This window comes from Lissotriton vulgaris, chromosome 3_1 (genome assembly GCF_964263255.1).
Source record: "Lissotriton vulgaris chromosome 3_1, aLisVul1.2, whole genome shotgun sequence".
Classification (NCBI taxonomy): domain Eukaryota; kingdom Metazoa; phylum Chordata; class Amphibia; order Caudata; family Salamandridae; genus Lissotriton; species Lissotriton vulgaris.
Window position 1 is genome coordinate 1852046200 of NC_141689.1, and position 27823 is coordinate 1852074022.

Genomic DNA, 27823 nt, shown 5'->3' on the forward strand with positions numbered 1-27823 from the left:
CACTGTACATAGGAACAGGTCTGTACAGTTCCACTGCCCCGGAATTGTAATTAAGATCATACATATCATAAAAGCAACCTTTGCGCTGAATCACTGGACTAACCATTAACATTGGTTTCCCGAGCAGCTCGCTGCCTTGGTAAAGCTCTTAACACCTCGAAGGGGTTTTCTTCTTTTATGTCTATGCCCCTGTCACTTTGTTGTTTTTCCTTCTTCTCTGTCTACTCTCCGGCTGCTGTCACTCTGGTTTTCCGGTTTGTAGCGTGTGCGCTTCCGGGTCGCGTGGCACAGCAGGGACAGAGTAAGCTGAGCAGGAGCACCGCTGAAGCTGCGCTACCCCGCATACAGCGCCACGGAGCACACATTGGAGCGGCAGCTGAAGGCTTCAGCAGGTGGGACATTGGGGACGATTTGGAAGGGGAGAGCTTGACACTGCGGGAGTTTAAAGGGACAACTCAGACAGTTGAGGAAAGGAGGAGGAACTGTCATGGAGGGGTGGGGGGAGGAGGAGGAGGAGTTTCTGCTGCACTAATCCCCATCACTGCCGTTTACGTGTCTTTGGGGTAGAGAGCCCGGCACAGCTTCTGTCTCCAGCCGCACGTCATTCCTACCATTAGTTCTGTTCCACAGTGTCTGTCTGCTTCAGACCGTCGCACAACCTACTGTCCCTATCCAAACCATAGTTCTACTTCCAAACCACAGTTCTACTTCTGTCAATTAGTTTATGTATCTCGTGGATATATGCAGCCAGTTTGTGAGGCTTTTTTTTTTAATAATAGTACGGGTTGACAGGTTACGTAGCCTTTGATAGTGCATCATTACACTTCGCTCAATCTAATGAAATAATACAATTCAACTCGAACTCCCACTCCTCGCCTTAGTGTTCTTTCTGAAGACTGGGATGGAGCAGGACACCATAGGTAATCGAAACTGGAGATCATACAGAACTTAATATAAGCATCTGCTCACGGTGATTCGGAAGATGGCTAATTATATTGTACACTGAATTGATCTAACATGCTCCTAGATAAAACATGGCTCCAACGAAGGCTACTACATCAGGTAACGCTTCTCAGATCGCGTGATTGCATTTTATTTTTGATTTTTTGCAACCAGTTCCAATTTTTTTTTATAAGTTTATATACAATCACCATTTTGAACTAAAAAGGTGGGTGGGGAGGGGTGAGAAAGGCTTTCGTTTGTGCACACTGTCTTTGTTTTTCAGTGAACATCTTTGTACATTTCGTATTTAGGACTAACGCTGCTCGTCCAAAGTGTAGTCCGATAGTGCTCTCTGTGAGGTGGCAGCTTATATCTTGATGCCATACTCGTTGAGACGACAATACTTAAATGATAATGCGGATAAATAAACAAATGGTGCCTGGGAGTGTTTGACTTTACTCTGCCGGTATGCCGCAAGTCTACCAGCAGGGTATTAATTATTAACTCTTGGATACCAAAGCTGTTTCCTGTTAGTTAGGTTGCTGTGCAGGGAAACTGTATCATATGACCCAAACAATCGTCTTTAACCACAGTGTACTGTTCGCGCCTGGATCTACATGTAACATGTGTATTATTTCTGAAATGTGTGCATTTATTTTCAAGCTGTCAACGCGTCAGGCAGGAAAACCAACGGTCGTTTAAGATAGTATTCGTTAGCAATGTACCAACAACGTAAACAACTGAATAATTCTGTCTGCTTCCAGGTGATTGAACAAGAGTAAATTAAACCAACTATTTTTAAACTTTGAGGAATAGAAATTGATGAAACCTGACGCCTCACCCACACCCTCTTAGACTTCCTGGTTTTGTTGCTGTTTGGCTTGCCTTTACTGTTTGGTTCCTTTCTTATCTGATCTTTCTTCCTTCATGTGTTACTTCCTCAACATTTACAAATAGTGCATTAGGAAGGATGGAAAAGGCGGGGGTGTGGGGTCTTTAAAGGGGCATGGCAATGAAACATGAAACAACAATCTATTTAAATGTTTGCAGAAACATATTTCTGTGCCCTTAGAAGTAGTACGACTGAAAAGGAGTTTTTTTTTCAACAGAAAATACCTGTATTTATAAAAAAAATAGACACATTTCATAAGCTAGTTCTCGCAGGATGCCTGTTTCTATTCTCTGCATATAAAAAGTCTAATAGATATTGTTTGGGTTACTTTTATAAGTGAATGCAGCAGAACTTTTACTTTCAATTTGAAAGCATTACGCAGAGATATGATGCCTTTTAGCTATCCTAAAGATTATATTTCATTCTGAAAGTTTTGGCAGTCATGGGAAAGCGAGACGCTAGTAGTAATGAATGAAGGACTAAAAACTCCACAATGGATTAATAGCAATGGCAACGAGCCCCAGGGTACATGGCAGCCAGAGAGACAAAAGCGACGTCGTGATAGCAGTGTCGGAACAAATGCATAAACACTTCGAGCAGCTCACCAAGTGCCCTTGCTCCGTGCTTCAGTAAAGGAGGACTTTACACCCACAAGTTTATCTTAAAAGAAATACAACAAAATAAAAACACTGTACAGGACATTGCATCAGTTGCAGTAAAGGCACTATCCCAGTAACCATGGGGAAAGGATGGTTTTAACGTAATGCTTTATTTCTTATGGGCTTGAAAAAGGTCTAGAAGCTGCTAAAAACTAGGCAACTGCAAAAAGAACAAAAGATGGACGGAATACTGAATGATGTTAAACAGTCACCCCCTGTTCAAAGATCTCGGCCTAAGGCAATCGCTTTTTTGCTCACCACGCCACCCCAGTTTGGACCCAGCCATACGTAAATCAGTCATGACCCAGCTTCCCATGGGAACCGTTCAGACAGAACTGCCAGGCCAGGTCCAGCCTGAACTGGAAACAGGCATCCTAGGACCAGTTTTTGGGTATCCCCTCATCAGTCAGGATAGCCTGAAACCAGCGGCATGGCAAGCCAGGGGCCCACGTCTGAGCATCCCGTCCCACTTAGGGTGACAAATGCAAAAAGAACAATTGATATGTGGAATGCTGAACAATGCCAAACACTCACCCCTGTGTGCATTGTGCTTCCTGGAGCCTTGCTGAGGAAGTTGCAGAACATAGAAGTCTTTCTTGCACGTGTATTGTGCAAATATAACCGCAGGAATATTCTGGCTGCTGATTAAGCAGCACATTCCTTTATTGGTCTGGGTTTTGAACAGTGGGCGTGGTTTACTTTTTGACGCCCATTTGGCCCTGAGATTCATTCAACACCTTTGTGTGCTGAAACAACCATGCTTCAAAATGACTGTCTATAAGGGTAACATGTCCAGGTTCTGGTCCTGCACCTTTGGAATTCTGTTCCGATCCAGCCCTGACATAATTTTGTCTAGTCTCTGTTGTAGATGGCTCTGAAACCAGATTTCTTATGGGAGTCTCCTGTTTCTTGTGTTTATGGCCTGCCCATCTCCATGTGGGTCCTAGTACCAGGATGCAGTCCAGCGACATTTGCTCTGTATGAATAAATAACTAAAATAGTCTGTTCAGGATTGCAAACATTTGTTGATTCTGTTGTTCTACTAATGACATTTTTGGTTGTATTGTTTTGTTTGGTTTTCAGTCTACATGGTCTCTACTTTGTATATATTTGTATTTCATTGGTTCATTCAATTGGGCACAAAGGCTCTGAAGGACAGGTTTAGGGTAGTCAACACAGAATAACTTGTGTTAATTTTTAATTTTTCACTTCATCAACAAGTTATAGACTGATTTACGGAACATTTAACACGAAGCCTGAGCTAATGCAGATTAAACTCTATATGTTATTTAGTATAAATATGTTAATTCATCTTGTAGGATATCTGCAATTAAACTATCCTATTACACCTTTTGTAAGTGCTTTTTTGTTACCAATTGTATGCAAATAAAATGTAGAAATAAAATATTGACAATCCAGGCTTGAAAGGATTCACCTTTGGTAAATTTGTGGTGCTAAGATGCGAATACTGTACTGAAGAATGGAATTTCATATTTATGAGAAACCCAATCGCTTGACACCATGTCAGGTGAGCGTTCTGTGAACCTACATGATTCTGATTGTATGACACAGTGGCTTTCATTCTTTTAATTTCTCTGACTAAATTGGTATTTGAATACTAATCGCAGCATGGGGGGAAGCACTGTTATTTTTTTCCCTCCGGGTTATCAGAGGGCAAGTCTACAACAAAGCGATACTCGGGGGTGGGGTGGGGGGGGCATGGGGCGGTGTTATAAGGCACTCCAGAAGGGTCCAGACTTCCCTTGGTCCCCTAAAATAACTCAACGGTTGTTTGGCTGCAGGCTATGCCTACATCCGCAGACCCCTAAAGCTCAGATGGTGTTCATTATCCCAAAATCCTCTCATAAAATCTGTAAATCTCTTTCTGTGGCTTGCACACCTTTGAAACCATTCTGGTGTGTGAGCACAATATTCTGCAAACTACTATAAATGGCTCTTGGTCCATTAGCATTACACTAGTGATCTGTTTCACTACACGTTCACAAGTAAACCACAGACTTAATTTTTTTTTTTTTAAATAAAACTTATGTTGATGGACTTTATAGATGGTAAAAACTTGAAATCTACAAAGATGGGCTTTTATGTTTATCAGTCCTACCGCACCCATGGCCTGAAATATTTAAAATAGCCATACATTTAGGGTGTACTTGAGTGAAAGAGGTGAGCTTAGCCACTGTAGAATTAATCATGATGCAAACACATCATTATACTATTGGACATTTCATATTCTGTGATCAGATGTGAAAACCCTTGCTCCAGACAAAATTAAAGTTCATTCATGGAAGAAAGTCAAGTCTGAGTTGATAGAAGCATTTTTCTATAATCCTACAGGAATTTTCCACACCTGCAGTGTAGACAATGTACCTCAGATGTTATGTTAACCACAGTTCTAAGTTAGGGGGTATGTAGAACTCTACAACATTGTCAGCAGAAAGAAGTTTATTGGTTCATCACTAAATTGGCATACTGGCCAATCCTCACTAGTAAACTGGACGTATGCTATTGGAATCACATTCCCAGAAGGGTGTTTTCTGTATACTAGACTGATTCAGATCCCTAACTGTCCTTAACACAATTTTTCTTCTTTCACTACGATTGTTCAAGAAACTTGATATATTTACATGAACAATAAATTAAATCTACAACCCCCCCCCCCTTCAATTTCCACCGCCAAATGCAGATTTTGCAGACATTTTTATAGTCAATCTGAAACTGAAAATGTTTTCTTCATTTCTTATCTGTGCCCAGGTTCGTAGGAGTACACATAGCATGATATTCTACTGTAAATGCTGAGTAATGGAACTCTGTACTTTAGAGGGTACAGAATAGGGATGTAATTAGGACGACTTTGGAGTTCTTTGCTCCCTCGCAATTAGAGGCTTTCATTTGGTTTCAGCTGCTTTAAAATAAATGTTTGTGACGATACTAAGTAATCTCTGACCTCTATTTTACTCAAGGAATTTCAAAACACATGTTTATTATTATGATTGAGAATTACTCTACCTCACTTAAATATATTTCATAGTTGTGGGCAAAGAGGTATGTATTGCTCTCAAAGGGTAAGCAAGCATTACTGCCAACAAGCCAATACTATTCAGCACTCCAGAACTATTACCCCACTTCCTTGATTAGTGTGTGCCTGATAGTATGTTTGTACATTTGGGACTCCCAGTCCCCCCCCCTTTTGATTATAGAGTGCTCTCCGTTCTTGGTCACTTACCTGCTCATATGTTTTTTTCAGTCCGTCTCTGGAGTTTCATCAGTTCACCCTTTGATACTCATAGAGTTGTGGGAGCTGAACCCCAATTTTGTTGAACCACATATTTTACCTTAGGCAGTTCAACTCCATAAGTCTTCTCACTGATCTAGCAGTAAGAGACTACCCTCCCCATCAATAACAGAACTTAGCAGAGTAAATCATAATTAGAAACTGGGACTATTTAAGAAGTGAGTTCTAGTTCAAAATTAGGTTTAAAAGGTTTAATACAGAACATTAAATAAAGCATTAAGGGAAAAATGCATATTTTGCCATGAAGGCTCCGATATAGAATCGCAAGTGATAACAGAAACCCTAGTTAGTCAATGGAATGTCTTAAAGTGTCAAACTCTTAAAGACTATGGACAGCATCCTAAGTGAGTAAATCTAAAAATATTTGGACTGCGTTTCAAGAGGAAAATTGAAAGTCTCCCCGATTTATCAAAACAAAGGGTTTTTATACAAAATATATGAATATTAATGAATACAATTTCAAATTCAGCATGGTACGATCATTGTTAGGTCACAGTGGCACATCAAAACCAATTTCGTAAATTTGAAAGGTTCTTAACACCAACCCTTTTCTTAAGGTAACAGAAATCATCCGCTTGCTTCCTCAGTAACTGCACTCCAGAGATATACAACACAATAATAAATATTTTCTTCACAATGGGTCGTAGAATCGAAATTTGCCTAGCTAGTGTGACGGTAAGTTTCAATTCTATTAAGGACACGGAGGCGAGGATTATGTTTTTCTTTCTCCGCCATTTATTAAAATACAAACGCACAGCAGCCCAAGAAAAGCTCTTATTGGAACATCCTCATCGATTTCAATAAAAAAAACGAGAAAAACCATCAAATATAATCAACATAGTGCAAATGTCTCAGACTTTAACTACAAGTCCCAGCACTCCAACTTGTAAGGATCCGAGGGTAGTCCTTTCACAGTGTCCATTATCCTTAGATAAGCAGTCCCCTCTCTCTGTCCTTCCTCTTTCTTTGCGAATTACGCTTCATCTTTACTGGTCCTGCTTGGCACCTTCATTACCTAGTGAAAAACACAACTGCGTCAGAGTTGCACAACCAGATGCATGTCAGCAATATAAGCATGGACAACAGCAGGCATGAAATTAACAGCACCAAAACTGGGAACCTACGTACTTACTGGCATACGGGTGGGACGTCACTTGTGGACGATCTGGGTGGGATAATCCTCGCCTCCGTGTCCTTAAAAGAATTGAAACTTACCGTCACACTAGCTAGGCAAATTTCGATGCTATGGCAGGACCGGAGGCTCAGAATATGCTAGTTTAAAGCTTACTCACCACCAACTGGGCAATGTCCACCACTGGCTTGAAGTAAAACTTCTTAAAAGTGTACTCCGAAGACCAATCCGCTGCACGCATCAAGTCTTCCAAACGTGCACCTACTGCAAACGCCTTAGAGGCCATGGCCCCTCTGGCAGAATGAGCCCCAAAACGTTTAGTATCGATGCCTGCTTCCTGCATGACCCAGCGCACCCACCTGGCAATTGTGGGGGAAGAGACTGCATGGTGTGGCTTTCGCAAGGCAATCAACAACTGACGTTCGCCCGGAGGGCGCAGATCCCAAGTCATGTCTTCATACGCTTTCAAACAGCTCACAACACATAATTTTGGAACATCCACAAAAGCAGGATATGTAATTGTTCTGGAGCCAGATTTCGTACGGCGGCCAACTGTAAAGGTGACGCCCTCAGGCGAAAACACCCGTGCGGACACATCCAGAGCTCGAACATCTGACACTCTGCGACACGATACCAAGCATAACAGCATGGCCAACTTGGCCGAAAGCTCCTTCAAAGACAAGTATCTATTAGCCTGCCAGGAGAGAAACAAGTTCAACACCACATTCACGTCCCAGAGGACGGAGTAACGTGGTTCCGGCGGCAAGGCCAACCAGACACCTCGTAAGAGTCGGCACACAAAAGGATGTTCACCCACTGGGGAACCGTTCACCGGCAGGTGCGCAGCAGAAATCCCTGAACGCATGGCATTAATTGTGCGATATGCCAAACCCGCCGTAGCCAATTCCGCTAGGAAGTTCAGGATGGGAATCACTCCTGCGACCAAGGGATCTAGATCGCGTCAAAGACACCAACGTACCCACTTAGTCCAAGCGGACTTGTAGCGTTTCGACGTACTGGGAGCCCAGGCCTTGGACAAAAGTCCCACAGCCGGTCGCGAAAGTCCTGGGAGCGACCAGCGTCCCCTGAAAGCCTCCATACCATGAGGTGGAGAGAACCCTGCACGAGGAGGTGATGAGGCTCCTGATCTGGACTGAGAAGCAGGTGAGGAAACTGGGGGAGTAGGATTGGAAAATCCCAAGAAAGTTCCAGTAGAACCGGAAACCACACTTGCGACCTCCAGAATGGTGTCACTAGGACCAGCTACCCCTTCTGACGGCGAAGCTGAGCCGCCGTTCTCGTTATCATGGAGAAGGGAGGGAACGCATAAGGAGACTCCCGACTCCAGTCTTGAAGAAATGCGTCCGTGGCTTCCGCCACCGGATCCGGCCTCCAACTGAAGAACCTCGGAAGTTGATGGTCCAACCGTGAGGCAAAAAGGTCGATCGAGAAAGGACCCCAGAGGTCGTTCAACCATTGAAAAACCGGAACATCCAGTTTCCACTGACTGAAATCTCGTAGATATCTGGAATGCCAGTCCGCCACCTGATTGGACTGGCCCGGTAAGTACTCCGCCTGTACCGACACATGATTGTCCAGGCAATAGGTCCAAAACTCCTTCGCTAGGTTCGCTAGCGCATGGGACCGAGAACCTCCCAAATGGTTCACATACCGTACGGCTGAGACGTTGTCCATCTTCAAAAGGACGCACGACTGCACCGTATCTTTGGTCCAACAACGAACAGCAAAGGACCCCGCCAAGAGCTCCAGACAGTTGATGTGCAACTTCTGCTCCTCTGGTGACCAGGCGCCGCCTGTGGAAAATTCTCCGCAGCGTGCGCCCCAACCGGCCCTGCTGGCATCGGACTCGATAACCAAATCCGGGACTGACCCAAAAATCGCCCGACCATTCCAGGCTTCCATGTGAGAAAGCCACCACATCATCTCCTCCTTGACCTCTTCTGAGAGAGGAACCATCTGATCGTAAGACAAACCTCTGCGCAAGTGAAAGGCTTTGAGGCGTTGGAGGGCCCTGTAATGCAGCGGCCCTGGGAAAATCGCCTGGATGGAAGAGGACAAGAGGCCCACCACTCTGGCAATCTGCCTCAAAGAAGTGTGGGACCTCCCCACAGTCTGCCGCAACACATGCCGGGTCTTCGACAATTTGCGGGCTGGAAGACTGAGGTTGGACTAGACAGAGTCTATGATGAAACCCAGGAACTCTATCCGTTGAGAGGGAACCAGAACCGACTTGGTCTCGTTGATAACAAACCCCAGCTTCTGCAAAAGCGACACCGCCAGCTGCAGTTGCATGCGTAGTCTCTGAGGACATTGGTCCAAAAGCAAAATGTCGTCCAAGTAGACGATTAGCCGAATGCCTTGACCGCGCAAAAACTCTATCACCGGGTGCAGCACTTTCGTGAAGCACCACGGAGCGGAAGACAGACCGAAAGGAAGGGCCGTGAACTCGAACACTTGACCCTTCCAGACAAACTGCAGGAAACAACGGTGCGGGGGATGAATGGGGACCACCAGATAGGCGTCCTTCAAGTCCAACCGCACCAACCAATCCTGTGAGAGAAGAATGTCGCGCAACAGATGGATCCCCTCCATCTTGAAGTGGCGATGCACCAGCCACCCGTTGAACTCTCTGAGATTGATGACTGGGCGACGTCCGCCGCCGGGCTTGTCCACTAGAAAGAGGTTGCTGATGAACCCCGAGGGATGACGTGTTGAACGACGAACGGCCCCTTTGCGAAGCAAGTCCGCGACCTCTTCGTCTATCAACAACGCATCGGCCTCTGAGAACACCATCGGAGGGGGGGCACTCACCTGAAAGGGCTGGTCGTAGAATTCTATATGGAAACCGTGGACGGTTTTTAACACCCCCGCGTCCGCGGTCAGAAGTGCCCACTCCTCCCAGAAGGCCGCTAAACGGCCACCAACACAAACCTGGTCTGCAGGAATTACACTCACCGGCAGCGGAGTTGTTTCCCGCACCTTTTCTGAAGCCGCAACCTCCAAAGCGCTGTCCTCTGGTGGGATAGAAGTTCTTATAGTTGGCAGATGTATTATGCTGCCCTCGTCCGGAGCCTTGCCCTCTGTTGCCGGCATTCTGCCCTGTACAGCCGGTCGCACGGCCCCTGATGCGTCCAGCCCCGGAGGAAAAACGCTGTTGGAAAACACGTTTAATGCTGGATTGGGCTTTGTCCAGCGAGGTAAAAGTAGATACGAATTTGCCCAATTCTTTAATGAAGGGCTCGCCAAAGAGACCTCCTTGGGCCACAGCCCCCGCCTCCGAAGAGGCTAGGTCTCCTAGCTTCGGGTCCAGTTTAATTAAAAAGGACCGTCGGCGCTCTGTTGGAAGGGCGCAGTTGGCGTTACCCCAGAAAATAACCACCCTTTGTGCCCAATTAGACAGCACTTCAGGGGAAATGGTTGCACCCGTGACCTTCGCTTCCTCCGCCATATCTAAAATTTTAGTAATCGGACCCACCGCGTCCAACAACTTATCTTGGCAGGACCGCCAAGAACGGTCTATGCCCTTGTGCGGATCCTTCATGAATTTAGCCAGAAATGTCGCCATCTTGGCATCCAGGTCTGGGGTCATGGCCACCTTGCCTTCTAACGATGGCCTAGGGCATTCCCCCCGTAAACAACCTCTGGCCTCCTTCTCCAGTGGTTTGCGAAGCCTGCTCGCCACGAACTTGGCCACTTTGTCGCCCGGGGCCCACGCTGCTGACCGCGGATGAATAATTTAATCCGGGTCCAGCATGCCAGAGCTATCCCGAGGCAACTCCGCAACCGAGCCCGAAGGACGCCAGGAACGCTCAGACTCATCGTCCTCATCGGTATCTGTGGAATCCCTGTCAGGGGAAGAAGGTGCAACCTCCGAAGGCGCCACCGGGACAGGGGCAGCGGGCTGCTCCGCAGGGGGAGCGGTCGCCTTCGCTAAGAATGCGTTCCGAAGACGCTCAAAGGCGCCCTTGTCCACCCCTTGGGCACACTCCGACGGCCCTTCCCTGCAAGGTTTCTTCGGTGCTGGAGGACCCTCCCCCGAAGGACCTGGAAGATCAGCGCGTGCCAACTTGGCGCATTCTTCTACAATGCGCGCCGAAAGGCGGTCTTCCATAGGGCCAACTACCTCAGTCACACACCTTTAGATAGAACTATCCACCGCCTGATAGAACTCATCATCATTCAGGTAGGAATGGGATTCTTCATAGTATTCATCCTCCATAATGAAAGCTACTCTGACAGACAACCACCACCTGACCTAGAGACACCTAACGGCCTCCGCAACACTGCCCCAGTAACGTGGGGGTCCAAGGGTATTCAAACAGCCCGAAGGACTGTACAGCTTTGGGCGGCAGGAACTGACCGCCATTAGGGCGCACTCAGACCCCACACAGCGCGCTGACCCACCACAAGGGACCAGGTCTGCCCCCCCACAGCGCGCTACCACACCAGGGGCTAAGGAGTGCTCGAACCGGCACCACCGGCAGAAATGCGGTAAGACCGCAATACAGACCTTCAACAGGGCGTATGAGTGAAGAAATCACTGAAACAGGGTTACAGACCCGGATTAACCGAGCGTCACTGAGGGGGCACGAGGGCAAGGCTCCGCATCCGTTGGATTCCTCAGCGCGGCTCCTCTGAGGAGAAAACCGCGCTGAAGACCAACGAGACGCCGCAGTGCCCTCTAGCGGCCGATACACGCCGCGGAAAAACAACGGGAATAAAGGTCGCGAAAGGAGCGGAGAACCGCCCCGCGACGCTCTCGGGGCTCTGTGAAGAAAAAACCGCCATAGGGTTTACACAGACCCCGAAAGAATAAACAAGAAACCCCAAACGTGAGGTAAATACCACTATAGACCCAAGAGCAAAGAGAAAACTCTTAACTGGCTGCGGGAGCAGGGAAGAAAGAGGAAGGACAGAGAGAGTGGACTGCTTATCTAAGGATAATGGACACTGTGAAAGGACTACCCTCGGATCCTTACAAGTTGGAGTGCTGGGACTTGTAGTTAAAGTCTGAGACATTTGCACTATGTTGATTTTATTTGATGGTTTTTCTCGTTTTTTTATTGAAATCGATGATGATGTTCCAATAAGAGCTTTTCTTGGGCTGCTGTGCGTTTGTATTTTAATAAATGGCGGAGAAAGAAAAGCATAATCTGAGCCTCCGGTCCTGCCGTAGAATTATGTTCTTATGCATGTGCTGCTTCGGAACTAGAAGTGGAAATCCCTCAAAATAGTACATCAGGGACCCCAATAGTTTCTAAACTGTGCACCGTGGCACCCCAGTGCACTGCTAAAACCAGCCAGGTGCACCATGGTCGCAGTTGCTGAGCATAGTTATTAAACAGCCTGCAATCGTCAGGAAGGATTTTTTCCTTGTTTACAAATGTTTTGACATTTAGAGTTTAAAAAGTTGTTTCTTTCCATTCGTGGTGCCCCATGCCAAGAGCTCCCAGGTGGTACCGTATCCCTGTCAGCACAATTAATGTCTGCCCCAGATTAGTCACAGCTCCCTCGGACAAGGCATCCTTGTCTGCTGTCTCACAGTGATAATAATTAAAGCGTTATTTTGTTATAGCTCGCTCTGCTGACCTTTTCTCAAACTCTGTAACAGAGGTTCAAGCACCCAACAGGCTGATACTCGTGGGCCCAGGTATATTATTGTTACGTATAGGATAGGTATTTGCATAACTCAAAAAGCATTTATGACAGAACTCAGTATAAATAGCAGTGTTGATTAGTTTTTGTGCACAAAGTATATTTGTGTCTGAAGTCATGATGAGCTTAAAGCCGTATTGCATCAACTATTGCAAAACACCTGATTATGTATGAAAATGTTCATGCCGAAACACCGCAAACAGCAATAGGATTTCATCGTAACCCACAAATGCAAAATTCACACAAAGTAGCAGAACCTAGTGCTGCATGAAATTCTAATTCTAAATGGAAACAGGTGTATAACATGGCCATGAGTCGGAAGGGTGGCATTGTGTTATTTTTCCAAAAATTGTAAATGTAGCCTTTGTCACCATAGGGCAGTCATATGAGTGACAATTGTTCTCAAGAATTTCCTTTGACTGCATACATTATAAACATTGGTGCTTGATTATAACTTGTGCTTTCTGGTATAATGAAAAAATCCACTTAGCGATTCCTGACTGCTGGTTGCACTGCTGAATATGGACACCAACAATATCATGGTACAAGAATATCAAAGAAAGAATAACGAGGGACAAAATATCAAAAGCTAAGAGCATATAGGGAAGTATAGATTTGCAATTCCTAACTCTACATCTACGTACCGTGACAATATATGTACAGAGTAGGTACATATAGGTGGAGTTAGGTATAGAAAATCAAAACTTAACTTACATGTCTGTTTTTCTCCAATATTTTGTCCTTTATGTTCCACCAATAATGTGGGTTCGATATTCATGGGTACATATCTGAATGCCATGTCATTTGTGTTACTGTTAATATCATAAATATGGCACTAATCTATTTGTTCCTGTTGGCACAATGCAATCCTGCAGATTTTCATGCATCGTTTAACTGTATGGATCTTAGTAAATCTGCCCCAAGACACCAGTTCCTTACCTTAGCTCAGTAGTTCCCAGAGTGTGCACTGTGGCAGCCTGGTGTGCCTCCAAAACCAGCCAGGGGCACTGCAGTCACATTCGCTGAGCAGAGTCCATTATTACAGTAGTTACCAAACTATGCACCGTGGCACCTCAGTTCCCCCTGTTGGTTTTGGTGGGATGTGTCCAGCTCCAGACTGAGCACGCACGAACAGCAAACAGATTTAGGCAATGCATGGCCTGAGGGCCCAAAAATAATGTGAAAAGAGAGAGTAGGCATAGCCTTGCGTTGCACTCACTATTCTCCATACCTTCATCCCAATTGTTTTCAGGGATTAAAATGGGAGTGCTACCAAGGCCGTGCTACCATCGCAATCCCCCACCCTAAAAAAGTAATGTAATCGGGAGCCATGGCCAAAGGGTCAGGGGAGCCGTGGGTAAAAAAAGTTTGGGAACTGCTGAGGTACACGATGGAAAGTTTAATTCAAAGAACATGCCTTTGAACTCTACAGTTCGCTTACTTCATTGAGTACTATGTTATACGGACGCTGTGGGGAGATTTACAGCTAGTAATTGATTGGGAGGGGCAATGAGCAGGAACAAGAAGAGCAGAACTCCAGAAACGGCATTCATTTTAAAATAATGGTGTCTCACATGAAAATGTGCTATAACCTACTAAATTATTAATCACACTTCTAAATAAGATAATCATATTGTTTTAATTGCAAAATCATTAGTTCGTCTTTTACGGACATAATTCTCATTAAAATGATTATTCATCAAATAATTTCCCCCCCAAATTTGCTCATCAGAAAAAAACTTTGACAACGGTAGTGTTTGAGAAAAGTACAACACTTTATGGGAGGATGGTCATTTTGATTCCCTATATGTCCAACTCATCAACCCTTCGGGCTTGCAGGTGTACATTGATTGACTTGTATAGTTTGGTATTTTCAGTGCATCATGTTATTTATAAGAGTAGTAAGGTTGACACCCATGTATCTAATATGTGTTGAGGGCCTGTTTAAGGGTGTGCTCAATTGTAGCTCGGAGGATGTCTCCTTGTCCACTGTGACTAGAGTGACCCTCTGATTTGGTCATGTTCACCTTAAATCGTGCCACCAGTTGGTATTTTTTCAATTCCCTCATTATGTATGTGGTTTAAGTGGCTAGGTCAACTAAAGTTAGAAGGTGATCATCAGCAAATAGTGCAATTTTGAATATTTTTATCCTCTGTTATTTGCTTAGTAGGTTTGTTTTCTTTAATCCTTTGTGCTATAGACTTGAGGTGTAATGTCAAACAGTGTTGACAGGGGGTATCCCTGTCTTGTATCTCTTTTAACTCAAACTGTCTCTGTTAGAAATCCTTTTACCCTCACTCTTGCTCGGGGAGGTCAATATCCTGCTAATAACCATCCCAACAGCTCTTCTACGAACCCTATATGTTCTAAGATTGCTTTCATAAATGATAAGTGTTCCTGATTAAATTCCTTTTCCACATCCATGGGATATGGGACAGTAACACCAGCTGTAATGTTTCTCTGGTATTTGTATCGAATGCAGGTCTTTTTTGGGTTACCACTGATTTGTCTACGTTTTTATATATCCTAGGCTTAGCCTGGATAGAATATTTAGGGCATTATCTGTTACATGCAGACTTACAAGTACTCCTGTAAATGGTTTCTAGTCAATGTTTAGGAGAGATAACAGTTTAATTGAGCATGTCGTCCTTTACCAGCTTTAATATCAGGGCTATGACCACCTCCTCAATGCTATTTGTTACGCTGCAAGTACATTTAAAGGAAATTAATAATTCCTGCAGATTTATGAGGAGTGGGAAAACAACCTTATGAAAGTTGTCTGTGAACACGTCTGGGCCTGGTTCCTTGGAGGAAGTATAATCGCTAGAAGTATTTCTTCTTAAATGAGTGAAGAATTGGACCTTTTTTAAAGGTTTTTTTTTTTCACAGCTTAGTGGTCTTTCTTGTTTTCAGATGTCTATGAAGTCCGACTCCCTTGTATATGATTTTTTTGTTGAATTTGTAGACTACTTCTATCATCCTTGGTTGTCATCTACTGGGCTTCCCTTTTCTTTTTTCAGACAAGCTGCTTCTTTTATAAATGACCTTGGAGGTCAGCTTTTAGAGCATCTTATCGAATTGCTAATCACACTTGATCAACAATGTTAAAGTGTATGTAGTCTTTAATGGCTTTTTATGTTTTTTATTATTTGGTCATCGTTTAGTAGATTATCATAAAGCCACCAGAGAAGTTGAAGAAAAAAGAGAATGCCAAAACATCTAACAAATATGTTTTAGAAAGCCTTCAAAATATTATGGCGGTGTAGTGCTTTTTGTGACCACTGAGGTGCCAAAAACCTTTATTTATATAAAAGAGAGAAACTTTCAAACAAGAGGATGTATTAACCAAGAGATATTAGAAATCACTATTTAATGTGTTCATTCCGCTTAAGTACCTTTTCACTGAGTGAACCACTATAGATATATATATATTTATATATTTGGCGCAGTTTGACATATTGACAAGTCTTCACACAAAATTTTCCAAAATAGTACACCACTCACTTCAGCTGCTGTTCTGAAAGTTTCAGGGTGATTTGTCGATCAGGGGCCAAGAAAAGAGGGATGGTGGTCCCATAGGGATTTTGAACATTATTAAAGGCCGTAGTACAGGGCGGAATTATACCAAATTTTGTCAGAAAGCTTGCTCTTGGTCCAGAAAGTGTGTTTTCTGTGATTTGATGTAAATCTATTCAGTAGTTTTAGCGATACTCTATATCTAGGGATGCAGATCTCACAGTCCCGAGCTGAAATCTAATTGTCTACCAACACTTAACCATGAAGAGTTGGCAGCAATTTTGAGACTCTAACTCAGCCGAGTCCCCAAATAAAATGTAAAAAAACAAAAGGGGAAAGGAGAGTGATACCCTGACCCCCCCCCCTGGGGTCCCCTTTATTTCAGCAGAAAGCGCAGGCGTATCTGCAAATCATACGAAAACCCCCTCCAAAAAATCAAACAAGCGTGTGTTCCTGCGCTTGCATTTTTATGAGCCCCTGGGTGGACCAGGTCCCAGGGGCATGCTTTTAAAACTGTAAACTGAAGGGGGCGCATGATGCTCCCATCCGCAAGAGTTTTACCCCCAGGGAGCACCACCAGCTCCCGGGGTTTATTTGTGTAACAGGCCCCCCCCCCCCTCCCAGGTTTTTAAAAATCCCATGGACCACCACCTCTCGCAGCACAATAGTACTGATTGAAAGGCAGCAGTGCAGCTCTCCACCCGGACCATATACGGCCCCGGGGACCAACACTGGGGCAGGGTCATAGGAACTGAAGGAGGGAGCTACGCGACTCCCCTCCTGGAGCCTTTAATGGCCCTGGGGGCTACACTCCCCCCCCCCCCCCCCTCCCCACCCCACAGGGCCGCCTCTCTATGTCCCAGGGGGACCACCACTGGGACATAGCTGTTTGCTGTCTTTTGGCAGGTGCTTTCACAGCTCCTGTCAAGTGTGAGCAAATTGTAACCCTTTCTGAATCGTTTTGTCCACCATAAGCGTGGAAGGGTATACTCAGACATGAGTCCCTTGCTCACTGCACCATCAGGATTCAAGCAAGCCGGGCCGAAGACGGCTGTAATGCCAGAAACCGGTCCCCGGAAGCTTGTTTCCTTTCCAGTATAAGAATTGGCTTGGTAGTTTGGTCCGCCCTGTTCCCATGATGCACTGGGCCAGGGACAGACTAATTTGCATGTAGCCAGGTTCTGAGCTGGGATGGTGTAGTGAGCTAAAAAAACGGTGATGGATCAAGCCCTGATCTGTTGACTGGGTAGGAGTATTCTGTTTAATTCAGAAACTCTGTCCATCACCACCCCCTTTTCTGAATCAAATTGTAACTCCGTTCCTAGCAGGCGGGAGCAGGAAAACTGCTCCCACTTGCTGGGAGCAGAGTTTTCATCTGTTTTTCTGCCCGCTGTTAAACGGGGATGGAAAACAGATGAAAGGATTGTTCCTGCATGCAGGGAGCTGCATTTTATGCATTTCCTGTGTGCGGGAATAATGCCTGCTCCAACAGGAGACAGGAAGCCAGCAAGGACCACTGGAGCATTCAGGCTCCCCCTGCGGGCTCCAACATTGCACCCTGAATGCAGCTCTGGGTGGTCTCCAGGGCACCCAGCAGGAAGAGGCTAGGCCCTGGGGAATGGGGTAACAGGGGGCGAAATCGGCCCGGGGAGGGAGCCCTCCTCCACCCCAGTTGGGCAGACATTTTCAGTAAAACAGTGGAAACTTCTTGGAAAGAATGAGGTTCCATTCTGGCCCTAATGCTCATTTCAAAGAAATTAAACCTGAGTGGGAAACCCTTTCAAATACAATCAACGCAGTTGCCCAAGTTGAAACTCCAGTTCATTAAAGCGCATACAAGCCTAACTTCTTGGACTTCGCAAAGGCAAAGCAGTGTGTTTCTTCTCATATTCCACGTTGAAAAATTATATGGAATCCTTAATGGAAGTGAATGCATCATTGATCTATTGAAGTACAATCTGATCTGTAGTGTATGTGATGAGTGATTTATTTCTTGTCGGCTCCTGTGAGAGCAGAGACGATATTTCTCTCTTTTTAAAGACCATGAAGCCAGAAAGAAGCATAAACAGCTTCCTTAATAGAATGGGGGAAAGATTGTGACAGGAAACTGGACAGCTGTGGACCAACATGGGCCTACAAGTCACGTTTTTCAACAATATATTGAAGAATGGGTTACCCACCGAGGTACAGAATGGGTTGGATAGCGTAGTTGGTTTAGACACTAAGTTCTGGCAGGAAATACAAGCCCAAATACTCCATTGCCATAAGAAGAAAAAAGCGAGAGACCGGGAAAAGCAAGAGCAAACCCAGAGACACAGCAAAATGAATGCAGCATAAGCTGAGAAAGACTGCCCTCGAGGGAGCAGCGATTGCCGCAGCCATACAAATGGTGGCAGTCACAAGGGGAGCTTCACCGCAACATTTTATAGGGTTACAAACCAGCAACGGTGGTGGAGGCCAGGGAGTCTGGCTGATATCTGATGCTAAAGAGTGCTTCTATTGTGGTGGGGAAGGGGGTCACCTGGCAGAGGTATGCTGGCTAAAGGCATACTTCGAGCAGCAAAAGCAGCAAAGGCAGAAAATTAGGGGCCGGCCAGCCACCACAGAACCCCACGATACAGGATATGAGCAACGTCCCTCCTCCGTACCAAAAACAGGGCAGTCAGAACATAGCATACAAGGAGGTCCACCATCCTCCACACAGCCACAGCAGGGATCAAGTAATTGGGCGAGCATGTGGCATCAGCAACCACAGATAGGGAACCCAGCACAACAGAGACCAGGGCCACAACCCCTGCAAGGAGCGGTGACCGTGTGGGGAGGTAGTGCCTTCAGGCAACCACAGAGCCAAAATGTGCAGTAAAATTGACCCCACCCCCAGCAAGAGAAGACAGGTAATTATAATTCCAGCAACAACCTCCAGTAGTTCACCCCTCGATGATCTAGACAACCAACATCCTTCTGCCTTCTCCCCCTAAGAATCATATCAGAAAAGACTAACAAACAGCATTAGGAGTCTAAAATGTTTCACTTGCATCTAGAAATTCAGGGCTGCTTGGAGCTATGCCGATCGGGTGCCCACACTAAGTTCAGCACCAAGGGAGATTCCATAGTGCACAGAATTAGCAGGTTGCCTAAAGCGGCCACTGGGATTAGGCCCTACTCTGCTGCTGATTCCCCAACACAGGGTTCACTAGCGACACCCCTGGGGTAGGAAAGTCTGATGAGGGGGGCAGGACAGCACTTCAGAAAACTGTTTAAAAACAGTCACCGAGGTCCCACAGCCAAAATCTAATGGGACCCATTCCAGTCACCAAGTCAAAGGGACTCCATTTTTGGAAATCATGCCCACGCTTCACTTTTCCTTCATGGTGTCTAGTCCCAACCGCTCCTCTCTAAAATGTTCTTTAAGCCTCCAAACTTATGGACGGCTCCCTTTCAATTCTAAAACTATGCCATCCTCCGTGATTGGAAATGAGGTTTTTCTTGCACCAGGGACGGTAACCCATAAAACTCCATATCCCTCACAAACGAAAGTTCGTAATGGACCCCAGTTAGGGGTTCTCTAGGGTGTCCAGTGTCCCGGATTTGCTGAGGCAGTCCTGGTTTCTCACCAAACTTTCCTGCCATATTTTTGTAACGCTTATAGGAAGAGGGTGTGGTCCATCGGAGAGGGGAGTGCCAGAGGTGGAGGTTTCCAGACCTCTATTCCATCTCCAGATGAACGCAGGGCTCCAGCTGCGCTCACCTCCAATCCAAGCATATCCACTCACCGTGCTACAACCTTTCAAGCACTAAACAGTTTTTTCCGGACTTCGGACCCTATGGGACGGCATAGGTGAGGGAAAGGGGGTCACAGAGAAGTCTCAGACCCTCTTCCTGCAAAGCAAGGGAAGCCGTAGATTATGAGATACTCGGGGTAAACACTCAAAACTAAAAGAAAAAACTCTAAAGTTAACCCTAAAGAAGGTTCCAGATAAAAGGGCAGGGCCGAGATTAGCCAAAGCTAGGTATCTAATGCCACAAGGGAGGGCCACGTGACTCACCTCCTGCCGAGAATGGAAAGACACACAATCATAAAAACATGTTCCCAGGACACATTGCAAGTACAAGCACACCAAACGTTAACACGCCCCCTCTTCCCTACATCTCCTTGGACATGTGGCCTACACACAAAGCAACTCGCAGCACGTGCAACTGGGTGTATATTAAAAAAACTGTAGCCCCAGCAGGAAATAGTCATGGGAAGGGGCTGCGCAGCAACTATGCCTTTAGACATGCACCAAGCGAGAATATATTTGGAAATTAGCATCGCCCATAGATCTCCTGCCAAAGTCCCCAGACCAAACCCTCCTAAACTCATGGGACCCATCTCCAAAATACCAAGCACTAATCAGACTCCCAAGAACTAAAATGTCGGGAAAGATCAGAATTCACCAGAGTAGTATGGGGGGGTACCTCAGCGGCTTATAAAATAAGATCTGTCACATTTATAAATATCTATTGTGATTACCCTTATTCCCTGAAACCACTTAAAACATACTCAAAAGGGCCCTCCCATTAACTCACAAGATCGCGACTGGTAGGTTGGTGGAATCACACCCCTAAGGCAAATATAGGTTCTCCAACACAATTGAGAAAGGAGTGCATGTAATAAAACTGAATTAACAACCAAAAAAGTTCTTTCGAAACAGATAGCCGCAAGAACAGCAAATTGCACCAACGCCGACTAGTCATCAACCTCTACAACCTAAGGGAAAAAGAACAGTTTTTGAAGTTTTGCCAATGGAAGGAGGAAACACCCATGACCCACAAAGAGGAGGAGGAAAGTGCGTAGGTGCGCCATTCCAATGTGCTGTAGAGCCCTTTCAATTATTTCTAAAGACAGTGGGCCCTAGAGAAGGATTAATGAGAGCAAACAATAAATATAGACCCAGTCAGTACTATATTTTACAGCTGTCCAGCTGGACAGGTGTTTTTAATATATAGTTGCTTAAATATCCACAAAATTCAGCAAGAAACAAATAAAGTGGGACACAAGCCTGTATCCAACTTAGAGGGAAGGACGTACAACATGAAACAAAAAGGCTCAGGCAGAGGAAATTGTTTGTATGAGATACATTTTGGTAGGACAAACAAATTATAGTGGAGACACCATTAAACATAATAAGTATTAAATAAAGAGGTGTATATGGTGTACAACACGTTGACGGCGTTTTGATCCTTACAAACGATATGGGATCATCATCAGAACATTATACATTTTGCCTAGACCCAGGGCAGAGTAGCTTGGAGGAGGTTTGTTTCAGGTGAAGACCGAGTAGAAGTCAAGGCCAAGTAGAAGGAGAGTAAAGGATGCAGGCGGCCGCTGTCTGTGCAGTTGGATGCTTGGTCAGAGTCGACCTAATAAAGGTTGTAACAGCCTAAAGTAGGCGTTTGAAATGTTAGCCCCCGAATAGGCCACTCTGATTTCGAGACCACTCCGCGGTGTGAACATTTCAAACACTTCCTTTAGGCTGTTACAGGCTTTATTAGGTCGACTCTGACCCAATATCCAACTGCACAGACCACGGCTGTCTGCATCCTTTACTCTCCTTGTACTTGGCCATGGACGTTTTATGAACCTGTGAGTAAGGACGCATTCTTACCTTTCCACAGTTTGAGGCCTTGCGTATTGGTGTTTCTTCACCACTGTCACCCAAATAAGTAATTGACTTGGCTGAGACCTCAGAGCGCTAGGAATAATCTTCTAATTGTCTTAATCTTCAATGTCAGGTAGGCTTTATTCATTATTCCATCACACTAAGTGAAACGCCCTTTCTTATCCTCTCTCATGATAGCCTTCATGATTATCCTAGGGAACTGATTGATGTTACCTAGAACTACCAGTTGGACTAAATCCCTGGTGTACCCACCCCAAGACCTTTGGGCAGAGATTGACGTGCCTCCCTAGATGAAGAACTGGTGAGTACTATGTACGCACACCATGCATTGACGTGCTTTGACACGCTTGTACACATACTTATATCAGAACTTTCTCTCTGCAGGTTGTCCATCCTATCCTTTTGTCCTGATTAGACCCGTCTTGACATTGTTAATTCATGCCACATGTCAGGGTTGAAACTTTTTTTGGCCATGTTTCAACAAGTTCCCAGCACACTCGTTTTTGTAATGTATTTACCAAGCTAGGGTGACTGCCATTATTGTTGTGTTATTGGACTGTGTTTTCAATACTTGCTTTTGTACATACATGTACAGTATTATCTCACCCTGTTGTCACTTTATCACTTCACTCACCTTGTCACTATAATCACGCCCACATGCGCCGTTTTGCTAATTGAATTATTAGACAGCCTTTGTGTCATTCTTTCGTTTTCATTATTGTCCTGGTAACTCTTGACCTCATTTTAGAATTTTGGAAATATGAAGTAAAATAGCATTTCTTCTTTATGAACATGACTAATTTGTCTCTTTGCGTGTGTCCAAGCTTATTACCATTCCTTATAAAAATTGTAACACTACAAAGAAATTGTTTTGACCCGACCGAACCAATTGTTGTTTGTATCAGATATGCCCTGGTTCTGAGGGATACTGGGTTACCCCATTGATTACACATATCCTTTAATGGGATTGGCTGCTGTATGCTGAACCACTAGAACCCCAGCCTGCTGTTGATCACTGGTACCCCTGGGGTCCGTGTGACGTCTTAATACGGTTGGATGCTCATAGCAACGGAGACACTTCACAGACAGGAAGGGCCACATAGGGTAGGATATCTCAAGGGACGAGATTTCCTCGAGAAAATTTGTTGGGTGGTTGCGAAATCCCCAACTCAGTGCACTAATACATCTGCCTCAGTCTCCATCTGTAGACCGAGAGCACCTCTTAGCGTAACCGCGACGGTGTACTAAACAACAAGTGGTCTCCCGACATGGAGTTCCAATGAAGGGCTGCCCAACTCTGGGATAAAAAGAGGAATGGGCCGCATAGAGGAAGCTGGAATGAAAGTATGGCTCCCCATGTCAGCAAATTTGGGACCCGAGGTGGATGGATACACTTGGAAAGAAGGAAAAGGACAACCCCTAATTGTATGAAAACAAACAATGTACTCCTTATATATTAGTGAAAAATGAATGCTTCCGATGGACATGAGTGCTAACTGCGGAGTGATTTTATATATCCCAGATATACAATGGTGTATCTCCACGCTGATGGATGTCTACTGGCAATGCGGCGAGTACGGCTACACTCCACTCCCTCCCGGATGGGGAGGACTGTGTTCCCTGGTCATCATACATACCCAAACTCTGGTCATTCCTGGACAAGAACTATCAGATTGTACCAGCATCCGTTAAGGAAAAAGACAACTTTGCTGCACCAAGTTTGTTTGGAAGAGAGCTGCAACTTATTTTGGCTGGGCCCAGTTCAAGGACATTCCAGAACAGTTTAGACTGTTCACTAAAGCAAAGCTGGGGGTTAAGGGGTCGACCCCCTTCTCAACCCTGCAGACAAAATCTAATGCCCGCTGGCTGCAAATCACCCGGAGGGAAATGCTCAAAATGAGGAACAGTACTGAGCTCGGCCTTAATTCGATCAGGGAAGAATTGTGAGCAATCCGCTTTATGGTAATGCACCATTGTTATGTAATGAACTTAATGACCGCAATGGAGGGAGGGGTTTCTGCCAAGATCGGTGCTGCCAGCTGCACATTCATCCCAGGGAATGACTTGGACATGGGAACTCTGACATTTGCCATCCAAACTTTGCATAGTCTACGAAGAACTACGAGCGAAGAGGGAGGTGCCCCTGAGCAGGAGTCAAGTCAAGTCAAGTTTAAATTTGTATAACGCACTGGTTTTCAAATTGGTTCTCCTGGTTCCTACAGTGGAAATCCGGTTTATGTAAATCCCTGTTGTCCGTTATCATTGTATTTCTGTAGGTATGTGGGGTTATATAATTGGGGATCGCCTGCTGTAAAAACACAGTCTTCAAAATGGCAAGAATACAAGTAAATATAAAGGTAGGTATTGTTGAAAGCTAGCTTAACCAATACCACGCCCCAAATAAAGTGAATATCCAAATGAAATAGTTAGGTAAGGTGGTTGAAGAATCAACTAGAGTGGGGAATGTTAATATGGAATTGGATGCTTGTATCAATAAAAATTATATCTCGTATGTTTTAATTGAATCGCCCGTTGTGAACTCTACATCAATCTCGAATCGCAAATATGTAGTCAAGCAGGCCCTCAGATCAAGGCCCGGGGATTGCTGATTGAAAAGTCACATGTGGGAGGGTGTGTACCTGACAGGCTAACACTCAAGCAGGAAACTCACATACAGGTATGCGCAGCGCCATTACAAAGGGCCACAGGAGATTGCCTCACTAAAGCACACATGGCTGGAGGGGGTATGCCACATGAGTTAAGAACACCTAGCCAATCAGGGCCTAGCACACATAGTGATCAAGCGCTCCTCATGCTGGATATCTGCATTCGTATCCAATGGCTAACATTGTGTCCACGCAAGGTAGAAGACCCACCTGTGGTAACCATTAGACAATTAATTTATGACTCCAAAGGCACAACCAACATTCCTCACCATATAAGCTACGCCGGAAACCTTTACAGCTGTTCACATTTTGTTTAAGAGAAGGCCTTATACGGAATGTAAAGGGAGACAGTCCTCAGACCCTCTGCCTGTAACTGTTCTCCCGGTTTGTAAAGTTTAATGAAATAAACTGTTCCTGTTTTGCCAAATGCCTCTTCATCTGTTTTTTTTTTACGGGATTTCAAACTCAAGCAACACATCCATAGAGCCACTCGCACACCACATTTACTCATAGCACACAAAGTATAGTAATTTTACCTTGAAGTAGCTTAGTATGTATCTTTAAGTCTCAGAAACGTTTACAAAATGCTAACGCTTACTGGAGGATGTAATAAGTGATCTCACTGATCATGTCATGAGTGATGTAATATGTGCGGTCATAAGCAGCGCATTGCAGGGGTGTAAGTTATTCACCCCCGCCACCCCCCATTTTACTGTGGCTGGGCTGCACTTTAAATGAAGGAAAAGTCTAGATTTATGCTTTCATAAGACATCCCTGAATGTTTGTTTATGTTTATGTTTTTGGAATTTTTATTGCGCACAAATACCCGAGGGTGTCTCGGCGCATATCGGACTACCTGGGACGGAGAGCTGCCTGATGAATCATTGATTGAATAACCAGGTCTTCAGGAGTTTACGAAAGACCATAAGAGTGGGACTGGTTTTAATGAACAAAGGGAGAGAGTCCCACAGCCTGGGGGTGGCTACCAAAAAGCGTCTGTCTCCCCAGCTAGTGGTTCTGGTACGTGGGACCGAGAGGCAGTGGGTGCCAGCTGAGCGGAGAGATCTTTGGGGAGTGTAGATCTGAAAAGCATCCTTAAGGAACCTAGGTCCAAAATCATGGATTGCCTTGTAGGCGATACAGAGTGCCTTAAATTTGATCCGACTCTTAGCCAATGCAAATGACGTATGGCCGAAGAGGTGGGGCGACGACTAGGGATGTTGAGCAGGATTCTGGCTGCAGCATTTTGCACTGATTGTAGTTTGGTTAAGATCTGTTCTTGCGTACTGAGGAAGAGGGCGTTGCCATAATCCATTTCCAGATCCACACCAACCCGAACACCACCCTCAGAGGCACCCTGATCTACCGACCCCCTGGACCACGCACACAATTCAGCGAGGACATCGCCGACTTCGTCAGCCCACATGCCCTCCCCTCCGCTGACTACATCCTCCTGGGAGACCTCAACTTCCATCTGGAGAACAACAACGACCGCAACACCAGCACCCTGCTCGACAACCTCACCAACCTGGGACTCAAGCAACTGGTGTCCACCCCCACCCACCTCGCCGGACACACACTCGACGCTGTCTTCTCATCCAGCAAGGACATCAACTTCAGCCACACCACAGAGCTTCAATGGACGGACCACAGCTGCGTCCACTTCACCTTCAAGAAAACAACGACCCACCACCACCAGCAACAGACCGCCCGCAGAAGCTGGAACAAGATCACAGCAGACCAGCTCGCCACCTCCCTGAGCCAGCACCCTCCTGCCAGCTCAGCGAACCCCAGCCAGGCCGCCGACAACCTCACGAAGTGGATCAGCAACTGCGCGGACGAACTCGCCCCACTGAGGACCCCGCCCAGCAGACCCGGCAGCAAGAAAGCCCCATGGTTCACCGACGAACTCAAGAGCTCCAAGAAGAACTGCCGAGCCCTCGAGAAAGTCTGGAGAAGGGAACCGACACCGGACAACAGGACCTCCTTCAAACTTGCCACCCGGAAACACCACCAGCTGATCCGCGCCGCCAAGAAAACAGCATTCAAGGACCGGTTGGACAACAACGCACACAACTGCAAGGAACTCTTCAACATCGTCAAAGAGCTTTCCAACCCCAGCGCAGGAAACAACGACATCACCCCATCGCAAGACCTCTGCAACTCCCTGGCTTCATACTTCCACAACAAGATCGCGGACATACACAACAGCTTCAACAACCAACCAACGCACACCATGACCGAACAACCACCCCCCACCACCACCCTCCGCGCCTGGACCCCGATCAGCACCGAAGACACCATCCGCACGATGAACTCCATCCACTCCGGATCACCGACCGACCCCTGCCCTCACCACGTCTTCAACAAAGCCGACGCTGTCATCGCACCCCACCTGCGAGACATCATCAACACATCCCTCGACACCACCATCTTCCCCGAGAGCTGGAAACACGCCGAACTCAGCGCCCTACTCAAGAAACCGACAGCGGACCCCACCGACCTCAAGAATTACCGCCCCATCTCGCTCCTCCCGTTTCCAGCCAAAGTCATCGAGAAGACCGTCAACAAGCAGATGGCCGCTTTCCTCGAGACGAACGGATCCCTCGACCCCTCACAGTCCGGCTTCCGAGCCAACCACAGCACCGAGACCGCCCTCATCGCCGCCACCGACGACATCCGAGCCCTGATGGACAATGGAGAAACAGCGGCCCTCATCCTCCTAGACCTCTCCGCAGCATTCGACACGGTCTGCCACCGCACCCTAGTACGGCGCCTCAGCAACGTCGGAATCCAGGACAAGGCGCTGGAGTGGATCACCTCCTTCCTCGACGGGAGAACACAGAGAGTCCGCCTACCACCGTACAAGTCAGAGGCCACCGAAGTCATCTGCGGCGTCCCCCAAGGATCATCTCTGAGCCCCACCCTCTTCAACGTCTACATGAGCCCCCTCGCGGCCATCGTACGCAAACACAACCTCAGCATAATCTCCTACGCCGACGACACCCAGCTGATCCTCTCCCTGACCAACGACCCCGCCGCCGCCAGAGCCAACCTGCACGAAGGGATGAAAGAGGTAGCCGAGTGGATGACGACCAGCTGCCTGAAACTGAACTCGGACAAGACGGAGGTCCTCATCCTGGGCTCCTCTCCCTCCGCCTGGGACGACTCCTGGTGGCCTCCCGCCCTGGGCACCGCACCCAAACCGACAGACCATGCACGCAACCTGGGCTTCATCCTGGACTCCTCCCTCTCCATGACCAGGCAAGTCAACAACGTCTCCTCGGCATGCTTCAACATCCTACGCATGCTACGGAAGATCTTCTGGTGGATCCCCACCGAGACCAGGAAGACCGTCACCCAGGC

At 46.2% G+C, this 27823-nt stretch overlaps 1 protein-coding gene across 7 annotated transcripts in view; it reads left to right on the forward strand.

The window, feature by feature from the left end:
• Window positions 1-240: 240 nt before the first annotated feature.
• ARFIP1 (ARF interacting protein 1) overlaps window positions 241-27823 on the forward strand; it is a 420416-nt gene continuing 392833 nt past the window's right edge. The window contains exon 1 of one of the 7 annotated variants that reach the window (XM_086962303.1): window positions 241-392. Coding sequence is in view for 3 of the 7 variants with exons in the window: in XM_086962305.1 (XP_086818431.1) it covers window positions 1018-1062 (45 nt within the window). In the remaining 4 variants the exon portion in view is untranslated. Of the gene's footprint in view, window positions 393-540; window positions 1063-27823 lie in introns of those variants that run through there. The other 6 variants (XM_086962308.1, XM_086962307.1, XM_086962309.1 and 3 more) reach the window with 6 other exon arrangements.